We start from the raw sequence: 10888 nt of genomic DNA on the forward strand, positions 1-10888 counted from the left end.
CTATTTAATGTTATTCTACTTTACGTTACTTTACCCTAGGCTATTTAATGTTATTCTACTTTGCGTTACTTTACCCTAGGTTAATTAATGTTATTCTACTTTACGTTACTTTACTTTACCCTAGGTTATTTAATGTTATTCTACTTTACGTTACTTTACTTTACCCTAGGCTATTTAATGTTATTCTACTTTACGTTACTTTACTTTACCCTAGGTTATTTAATGTTATTCTACTTTACATTACTTTACCCTAGGTTATTTAATGTTATTCTACTTTACTTTACTTTACTTTACCCTAGGTTATTTAATGTTATTCTACTTTACGTTACTTTACTTTACCCTAGGTTATTTAATGTTATTCTACTTGACGTTACTTTACCCTAGGCTATTTAATGTTATTCTACTTTACGTTACTTTACTTTACCCTAGGTTATTTAATGTTATTCTACTTTACGTTACTTTACCCTAGGCTATTGAATGTTATTCTACTTGACGTTACTTTACCCTAGGTTATTTAATGTTATTCTACTTTACGTTACTTTACCCTAGGCTATTGAATGTTATTCTACTTGACGTTACTTTACCCTAGGTTATTTATTGTTATTCTACTTTACTTTACGTTACTTTACTTTACTTTATCCTGGGCTATTTAATGTTATTCTACTTTACGCTACCTTACCCTAGGTAATGTAACGTTATGCTACTTTACTTTACGTTGCTTTCCTTTCTTAGAGACAGGTGGAAACACTGTATTCACAAATTAGTGTTGAGTGTCTATGCATTTTGTCCAGCAACCAATGTCATGGTAAGGTTGTGGAACTACTGTAGAAGAGTGAAGGAGAACTCACAGTGGAGGCAGCTCCTTCTCTGGTGTACACATAGTTGACAGGATCCTTCTGGAGGTGAAGTGACCCCAGCATTTCCTCTGAACCTCCACGCAGTAACTGTGGAAATACACACACACACACACACACACACACACACACACACACACACACACACACACACACACACACACACACACACACACACACACACACACACACACACACACACACACACACACACACACACACACACACACACACACACACACACACACAGTACAGTACAGAAGTTGAATTGGGAAAATGTGGAAACATTCATTACAAATGATGAATCTGTAATAGAACGAATTAAAATAGCATTTTCAACGTGTTCCTTTCCTGATCCTGTCACGACTTCTGCCGAAGTCGTTGCCTCTCCTTGTTCGGGCGGTGCTCGGCGTTCGACGTCACCGGTCTTCTAGCCATCATTGATCCTTTTTTCATTTTCCATTGGTTTTGTCTTGTCTTCCCACACACCTGTTTTCTATCCCATTCATTACCTGTTGTGTATTAACCCTCTGTTTCCCCTCATGTCTTTGTCAGAGATTGATTTGTTGTCAGTGTAGTGTGATTGTTTGTATAGGTGCGCGTCGGGTCCTCGTACCCATGTTTTGTTTGTTTGTACATTTATTGTTATGGAGCATACTCTTGGAACTTTATTAAAAGACTCCATATTTACACTCCATTTGACTCTCCTGCGCCTGACTTCCCTGCCACCTATTACAACTATGCGTGACAGATCCAGCCAAACATGTCCTGATCCAAACAGCATTAAGCCATTATTAATCATACTTATGACTTTATTTTAACAATATATGCCATTTAGCAGACGCTTTTATCCAAAGTGTCTTACAGTCATGCGTGCATACGTTTGACCAGTAAAGATCAATATTTACCTGATAGAAGGAGTGGAAGTTCCTCTCCCCTCCCTGCTGCTGAACAACCCTTGACTTTGCATGTGAGAACAGAGAAAAGTCCATGAATACACACACAAACACATACACACATGCAGCAAGTTTAACCAACCACAGAACTCCCAATACAAGACGGGAGAACAGGGTTCAGACAGTTCACTGATCCACAGTTAGTAAAGGTTGCATCTGTGCAGTGAGAATGGATGACACCGTCGTTCACACAGCCCCACTGTGTCAGATGGTGTGATAGGCTGGCTCATAGAAAGGATTAAAAACAGCAACCTATCTCATCATGCCCCCAGGCGAGCCCTTCATTATCATTCAACAGAACCAGAACAGAACAGGGTGTAATTCACAGGCATTTCTATTCACGGACCCACTCTCTCACCTCTCTCTGCTTCACCACCTTTATCAAACATATATGTTCCACCACAAAATGAAGACCAGAAAGTGGATAACTTTTCAAAAGACTATGGACACAGACACATATTAAGTATATTCCCTCACTATTATATATTCCTTCACTAAAAAGCATGTTCAATCTCCGTTTGTAGTCCAGGACAAGGCTTAATCTGTGTCTGGGAAACTTGGCCTATAAATACGACTTCTGTTCAAACCATCCAATCAAATCTCCCCGCCTATCTGTTAAGTCCTTCCCCTCACTTCAAGTGCCAATCACTGTATGTCTCTCTCTTTCCTATCTAATCATATTGTTCTTACCTTCTCCAGCAGGTAGTTGTTAATATGGCCGCCGGTGGGGTCCCCGTTGAAGTTGAAGTTGATGTCCATGTACTTGCCGAAGCGGCTGGAGTTGTCGTTGCGGTTGGTCTTGGCGTTACCGAAGGCCTCCAGCACACAGTTTGACTTCAGCAGAACGTTCTTCACACTGTGTAAGAGAGGAGAGGGTGGTCATCATTGATAGTATCAGGTGACAATGTTGCCCAAAGAGTGAGAGGAGAGGAAGAGAAAAAGAGAGAGGTGAATTGGAAGTCCTTTCCACCCTTCAATTGTGAATTTGTGTCTATGACATTGAGACAGACACAACAGACAGACATTGTACTTCTGAGGTTAGGGAGGAAGCCTGATGCATAAGACTAAATGCAATATACTGAAGTTCCTTTCAGAAACTAAACTTGTAACCCAGTCTAAGATGTAGTTATTTAACTGGGAGAGGAGAGCCTCCTGTCCCCCAACACCTTGCTGACCCCTGACATTTGACACTGACTCACCTCTCGACCTCTGCTCTCTGGCTGGGGTTGGTAATAGCTGCGATGTACTGCATGATGTACTTGCTAGCCTCTGTCTTTCCTGCTCCACTCTCACCTGGGACACACAGACCATTAATAACAAAGAAGAAACTCACGTATAGCAGTATATGTACATTACTTGTGTATTTTACCACAGATACGGGATATATTAGTAGACATACAGTATATTTGTACTTCTATGATGTGAGATCATACATGGTAAACTGAAGTGTATTTATGGCATGAATTTTCTTAAAGGAGTTATTGACTGTAAGTCACCAATCACCATGTTTCTATTCCTCTTTCTATGACCGTAAAGTAGCCTGCTACACACTGCAGAGGAGGAAACAGGACATTATGAGCTAGTGCAACTAAGAAAATACCATTGCAGCAACAGTGAAGACCAATAAGCATCCTGGAGGAAGTGAGGAACTGAGAACACTCAGAAACTGTAGACATTGGCCTTTTCTCAATTAGATTAGCTGTGTCCTCTCTCCTCCGTCCTCTCTGGCCTCCTTTTAAAAAATATCAAAAGTAATCAAGGAGTGGTGGCAAGGAGAGGGAAATAAGATGAAAATGCGCTGGTATGAAATGAAACTCCCCTTCTTCAATCGCACGTCATCAGGCAAATTACATTTACAGGGTGGAATCCCCCATTTTTTTTTATAAAGTGATAAAAACAAATGTAGCTAGTTGTGCAAGACATTTTATAGATAAAGGGATAAGTAGCATATCGGTTTTTTAAGCATGTGTGCATTCTTTTCTCCTTCGAGAAAACAACAGCTGATTCAAAGGGGTTGTGGCAGATTTCGAAACTCTTCCGCGAAGAACTCACAAGTGTATGACTCGTAGGATACAGTACACTTGTGGTTCCTCACCGAAAGGAGGCTATTGAGGAGAGGAGGACTGTCTTCCGTTTGCCGAATTGACACACTACCGCATATCGGTTTCCGGGTCATGGAGGAGAGAGGACGGAGGACAGACTTTTGCTCAAACGAGAAAACCTCATAGACAGACAGAGTGCCATGATGGGGTCTGCAACAGGACAGACTGTGAATAGATTAGGGACCCTGCTCAGTTCTACTTCCCTCAGTAAACTATTGATAAAAGGGTGCTACTGTATACGCCAGGAAGCAATACTGTGGCATGAATGTTCCATCACATGATAGTGCCCTTAGAAATATTACATCAATCAACAAAACTGTCCTCAATTTGATATGAACAGGACATAGCCAGTTAAAAAAGTATTCATGCACCATGCCTTCTGACCTGCTCAGAAACCAGCCAGGTGTGAGTCAAACAAGCTGAGCAGGACTGTGGTAAACTAGGTAAAAGACGATGGTTGGAGCATGAGATGGAATGAATGAGTGGATGAGTGAATGAATGAATGAAAAGAGTAGGAGACTGGAGTCTGAGACAGACCTGATATGACGATGCAGGTGTCTTTGGCCCGTCTCTTCATGGCCTTGTACGCAGCGTCGGCCACAGCATACAGGTGGGGTGGGTTCTCGTACAGCTCCCGGCCGCGGTACGCGTCGATGGCCTCTTTACCGTAGATGTCCATCTGTTTGTAAGGGTTGACTGACACCACCACTTCACCTATGAAGGTGTAGATACGGGCTTTCTCAAACCTGCCAGGCACACACACAAACACAGAGACAGAGTTGAATTTATTGTAGATTTTTTAAGTATGGTTTTATATTTTTATGTAATGTCTTCATGTAGCATTTGAGTATACTTGAACTGACTTGAAAACTGTCCAAGTATCAATGTCCACAACAGAAACATAATTTTGATATGAAAAAGCCAAATCGTGATAATAACACTGTAACAAGGGGGACCAGAATAATTTGTGTCACAGCAATGCTTATTTATATAGGCTATATATAGCCTACAAATACCCACACCACATTCAACAGTCAGTATCTAAGTCTCCACCCCATCAACACCAGAGAGAGAGATGTTTACATAGACATTAGATAACCGATTTAACAGAGAAACACCCTGACATAAAAACGACAACATATTTTTGCACCTAAAGTCAGACCTCTCACCCTCAAGGGAACACGCCCCAAAGGACAGGAAGTGACACAGGTGGGAAGTGAGAACAGGAAGTATGTACAAATTATGGCTCAAGAGGGGTTTCCACTAGAAAACTCAGCCATAAAGTCAGTTTCAACAGCACTATGTTTAAGGTTAGAGTTAGAGTTAGGTTTAATGGGTGGAGTTTAGCCATAATTATGACTTTGTGGCTGTGATAATTAGTGACAACCCACAAGAGGTGTCACTTCCTTCACCTTGTTTAATCTTCCTGGGTATTGGTTTGACTTGTTGTGGCACCTATTCTGCTGAAATTACACAGAATTGTCTGTTTCTATGTGTAAAAATACAATATGCATGAAGTCATTAATCAACTCTATTTGCTTCTAAACCAAAAATACTGTAAATGTCAACAACCTGTGATGCAAATATGGGCACAAACAGTCATTTACAGTGTATATTAGATGTATACTAAGACCAGGAAGTGACAATGACTGATCCTAATAGTATCTTGATGGGCAATATTACAGGAAAGCTTTATTTTATAAATTCCTATCTAACATCAAGTGGCCCTGAATGTTTCTCCAGACATTGCCATGGGGCAAGTCTGGTCAGGCAGGGCATGATCAAATGAATGGGAGCTTCAGGGAATAAGAATTTGTTGCATGTATTGCCTAGCTTACCTTCTAGGGCAAAGGCCTGACTAAAACACATGGGCTACATGTGAAACAGGATCCTATTTCCTATTCATTCCCTATAGTGCACTAATTTTGACCCACTATATAGGAAAGGGAATAGGATGCCATCTCAAACGCACCTGTGGACTATGATGAGAAAAGTGATATGAAACTAGTGTCCATTTGCTAAGAATCTGTGAGCTGTATAAAATAAATAATTGACATGTTGGCCACTGTAAATTCTTGAGTGATATTCTACTCTAACTCCTAGGCGCCCACTGGATTCTAAAGATGTGGTGCTATGTGGTTTCTCAATACTGTCTCAAGAGAAGGGCATGTCACGACGTTACCAAACTTGAGAGATAAAAGCGAGATGTGCTGTCTGACAAGTGTTGGAATGGAGAGATGCTGAGAAGGGTGAATTTAGCAGCAGATGCAGTCAGTCACACCACACCCAAAATAGAGGAAAAAAAGGTCACCTGATTCACTCAAACGCAACAGAATACGTCACTGAGAAAACCAATCAGAAAGGGTGGGCTTTTACAGGAAAGTAGTTCCCGTTAGTGTGAAGTCAAACAAAACGAGTTTGGACTCAGGTCTTGATCAATGGGTTGATGACGTATTCTTGACTTACAATGCATCTATTTATGTGGCCGTTTCTATGGTGATAGCAACTAACTGAACATTACAAGTTCATATCGCAACCACTGAAGGTGGGCGGGAAAGTCAAACCAGAAATGACTCATCCTTCTCCTTTTCCTGTCTCTCTCTCTCTCTCTCTCTCTCACGTTCTCTACAAGTCAACTTCTTCACCGTGGTTCTTGTACAAACAAAAACTTTATAACACTCCTATAAGAGAGGCCCTGAAAAGTTGCCATTGTTGTGAGGCTGATGAGTACACACTCTCTGACAACAGAGCTCTCAAATATCAAGCTGTGACATCACAACCCTACAAGCACACAAACAGACAGTTTGAGATAACAGATACATATACAAGATTTGAGGGCCCACAAAGTCATCAGTAGGTGTCCCCATGACAGATTCATCTCCATCCCTGTGTTACAGACAGCTGCTTCCTCCTCCCCTCTACCTCATCTCTACCAGAGGAGACTCTACAATCAGGACTTACCTTAACTTCAGATTCTCCATAAACTGCTCCATGTTCACCTCATCCAGAAGGACAAAATCCGACTTCCCAAACTCCTCCAGACCCTCCAGCTCCGCCATCCTGATGGACAGACAGATAAACAGAGAGGAAGGAACGAACGAGGACTGAAGAGACAAGAGAGAGAAGTGAAGGCAGGCAGACAAGTGCTGCTGGGGCCCGGTAGCGTGCTGTGGGTGTGGCGTAAGTCTGTTCTTTTGTGGTGTGGTGGATTCTGGGATGGTGTGCTGCTTAGTCAAGTCACTGAGGGCTGTGGTCGGCATGCTGCAGCACGTCATCCTCTCAGTGGTGTGTGTATGTGAGTTTGTGTGTGTGTGTGTGTGTGTGTGTGTGTGTGTGTGTGTGTGTGTGTGTGTGTGTGTGTGTGTGTGTGTGTGTGTGTGTGTGTGTGTGTGTGTGTGTGTGTGTGTGTGTGTGTGTGTGTGTGTGTGTGTGTGTGTGTGTGTGTGTGTGTGTGTGTGTGTGTGTGAGAGAGAGAGCTGAAGACACACACTGGTTGAATCAACATTATTACATTGAACCAACATGGAATAGATGTTTAATTGATGTCTGTGGCTAGTGGGAGAGTGAGTGTGTGTGTGTGTTGTGTTTGTAGTGTATATATAGTGTACATAACAGGACAGAGAAGAGCTATCATTAAATACATGCAGCACTTCTGCATCCTCCTTTTCCTGCCACAGGCCTCCAGACCTCCTTGTTTCCGTGGGAGATAGACCACAGCGAGTGAACCATTGCAGAAGCTCTCTCAGGCTCTCCCTCTCACGGTCTCTTTCTCTCTTTCCGCCATACTTTGCGTGTATCTCCATCTTTCGAGCTCTCTCACTCTCCCTGTCCTTCTCTCTGTCTTTCAGCCTCCCTTTGCATGCCCCTCTTTTTCTGTTAAGACTTGACATATTTGACAGAAAATAAAAACAGAACAGAGACACATAGGCTCTCTCCACTGCCAACCATGTACAGTTAATCCTGTAAATCTGCTGTAAATTTGAGAACGTTCCCTTATCTCCTGGGAAGGATCAGGGCATTTCCTGCTTCTGACTCCATAGCAGCATTCATCATCCCCCTGGGGTTTGTCATGAGCTAGACATCAGGCTCATCCTTATCAGACATTAAACCACATCATAATTGAAGGCAAAATATTTCTGCAAAATTTGCGGGATTGACCGATTCCTGTGTAGACAACCAATATTTCCACTCTGTTTCAACAGTATGGTATTTCCCAATGCAGGACAGGTAATCTGGCTCCAGACATGAGTCAGAACGTATGAAGAGCAGTCTTCTACCAACCTCTGGAAAAGGATGGTGATACATTGTGTGGGGGTGGCATCAGTGTATGAGAGGACAAAGAGCGGTTCAGTCTTTGTCAATATTGCCAAATAATAAAATGTAGTTAACAAACAAAATCTGTTTTCTGACATTTCAGTCAGTGTACTTCTGTCAGCCTCTGAGTCGCGGCCTTAGTCGTTGGTGGTCATCTTAAATTTGAACTCAGCTATTTGTTTTTCTACGTGTGAACCAACGTTGTTTGGGAAACAGTGTATGATGAGGCAATGGACCTCAACATAAAACCTCCTAGCACTCATTGGCTTGGAGTGGTTTTTGCTTCTCTAAAGCTGCGTTTACACAGGCAGCCTCATTCTATTTTTCCACTAACAGTATTTTTAACAGTCAGATTAGCTCTTTTACCAGTAATTGGGGGAAAATTGTCTTGAGTGTACAAAACATTCTGACTTAGACTGACCAGGTGAATCCAGGTGAACCCTACAGTATGGTCCCTTATTGACGTCACCTATTAAAACCACTTCAATCAGTGTAGATGAAGGGGGGGACAGGTTAAAGATTTTTAAGCCTTGAGACAATTGAGACATGGATTGTGTACGTGTGTCAAGAACTGCAACACTCCAGGAGTCAACATGGGCCAGCATCCATGTGGAACGCTTTCGACACATTGCAGTCCATGACGAATTGAAGCTGTTCTGAGGGCAAAAGGGGGAGTGGCAAGTCAATATAAGGAAGGTGTTCTTAATGTTTTTTCATAATATTAAGAACATGCCCCATTACCTCATAAGTATCATTCCATAGACTGCACTACCACTCACCCCCTCCTAACCCGCTTATCTCTGATCAGCACATCCTCTGTCAGTGTGCCTTGTGTTCTGTCATGTCCGCCTCACATCCTGTGTAGGGGGGGGGGGGCTGCGTCAGTGAGCACTTCCTCTCTCATCTGCTTCTGGCTCCATCATCACACAACATGACACTCTTGAGTCCAGAAGTTACACACACAGAATCAGTCTGACAAGAAGCACACAACCAGATACTAAGGCAAAAGCATAGAGGCAAATCAAAATCAAATCAAATCAAATTTATTTATATAGCCCTTCGTACATCAGCTGATATCTCAAAGTGCTGTACAGAAACCCAGCCTAAAACCCCAAACAGCAAACAATGCAGGTGTAAAAGCACGGTGGCTAGGAAAAACTCCCTAGAAAGGCCAAAACCTAGGAAGAAACCTAGAGAGGAACCAGGCTATGTGGGGTGGCCAGTCCTCTTCTGGCTGTGCCGGGTAGAGATTATAACAGAACATGACCAAGATTAAAATTAAAATTAAAATGTTCATAAATGACCAGCATGGTCTAATAATAATAAGGCAGAACAGTTGAAACTGGAGCAGCAGCACAGTCAGGTGGACTGGGGACAGCAAGGAACCATCATGTCAGGTAGTCCTGGGGCACGGTCCTAGGGCTCAGGTCCTCCGAGAGAGAGAAAGAAAGAGAGAATTAGAGAGAGCATATGTGGGGTGGCCAGTCCTCTTCTGGCTGTGCCGGGTGGAGATTATAACAGAACGTGGCCAAGATGTTCAAATGTTCATAAATGACCAGCATGGTTGAATAATAGTAAGGCAGAACAGTTGAAACTGGAGCAGCAGCATGGCCAGGTGGACTGGGGACAGCAAGGAGTCATCATGTCAGGTAGTCCTGGGACATGGTCCTAGGGCCCAGGCCAGTTGAAACTGGAGCAGCAGCATGGCCAGGTGGACTGGGGACAGCAAGGAGTCATCATGTCAGGTAGTCCTGGGGCATGGTCCTAGGGCTCAGGTCCTCCGAGAGAGAGAAAGAAAGAGAGAAGGAGAGAATTAGAGAACGCACACTTAGATTCACACAGGACACCGAATAGGACAGGAGAAGTACTCCAGATATAACAAACTGACCCTAGCCCCCCGACACATAAACTACTGCAGCATAAATACTGGAGGCTGAGACAGGAGGGGTCAGGAGACACTGTGGCCCCATCCGGGGACACCCCCGGACAGGGCCAAACAGGAAGGATATAACCCCATCCACTTTGCCAAAGCACAGCCCCCACACCACTAGAGGGATATCTTCAACCACCAACTTACCATCCTGAGACAAGGCCGAGTATAGCCCACAAAGATCTCCGCCACGGCACAACCCAAGGGGGGGGCGCCAACCCAGACAGGCTGACCACAACAGTGAATCAACCCTCCCAGGTGACACACCCCCCCAGGGACAGCATGGGAGAGCCCCAGCAAGCCAGTGACTCAGCCCCCGTAACAGGGTTAGAGGCAGAGAATCCCAGTGGAAAGAGGGGAACCGGCCAGGCAGAGACAGCAAGGGCGGTTCGTTGCTCCAGAGCCTTTCCGTTCACCTTCCCACTCCTGGGCCAGACTACACTCAATCATATGACCCACTGAAGAGATGAGTCTTCAGTAAAGACTTAAAGGTTGAGACCGAGTTTGCGTCTCTGACATGGGTAGGCAGACCGTTCCATAAAAATGGAGCTCTATAGGAGAAAGCCCTGCCTCCAGCTGTTTGCTTAGAAATTCTAGGGACAATTAGGAGGCCTGCGTCTTGTGACCGTAGCGTACGTGTAGGTATGTACGGCAGGACCAAATCAGAGAGGTAGGTAGGAGCAAGCCCATGTAATGCTTTGTAGGTTAGCAGTAAAACCTTGAAATCAGCCC

General features: G+C 43.6%; 1 protein-coding gene across 2 annotated transcripts in view; it reads right to left on the reverse strand.

Annotated features, from left to right (window-relative positions):
* The window catches only part of LOC124043316 (unconventional myosin-Ig-like), a 74073-nt gene extending 66981 nt beyond the window's left edge, over nucleotides 1–7092 (reverse strand). Inside the window, exons 1-6 of one of the 2 annotated variants that reach the window (XM_046361801.1) lie at nucleotides 6874–7092; nucleotides 4450–4658; nucleotides 3010–3103; nucleotides 2501–2666; nucleotides 1763–1816; nucleotides 849–944 (exon numbers count right to left, since the gene is read on the reverse strand). In XM_046361801.1, coding sequence (XP_046217757.1) covers nucleotides 849–944; nucleotides 1763–1816; nucleotides 2501–2666; nucleotides 3010–3103; nucleotides 4450–4658; nucleotides 6874–6971 — 717 coding nt within the window. In that variant the 5' untranslated portion in view covers nucleotides 6972–7092. The remainder of the gene's footprint in view (nucleotides 1–848; nucleotides 945–1762; nucleotides 1817–2500; nucleotides 2667–3009; nucleotides 3104–4449; nucleotides 4659–6873) is intronic. The other variant, XM_046361800.1, reaches the window with a different exon arrangement.
* Between the last annotated feature and the right edge of the window lie 3796 nt (nucleotides 7093–10888).

The sequence above is a fragment of the Oncorhynchus gorbuscha genome, linkage group LG09 (genome assembly GCF_021184085.1).
Source record: "Oncorhynchus gorbuscha isolate QuinsamMale2020 ecotype Even-year linkage group LG09, OgorEven_v1.0, whole genome shotgun sequence".
Lineage (NCBI taxonomy): Eukaryota > Metazoa > Chordata > Actinopteri > Salmoniformes > Salmonidae > Oncorhynchus > Oncorhynchus gorbuscha.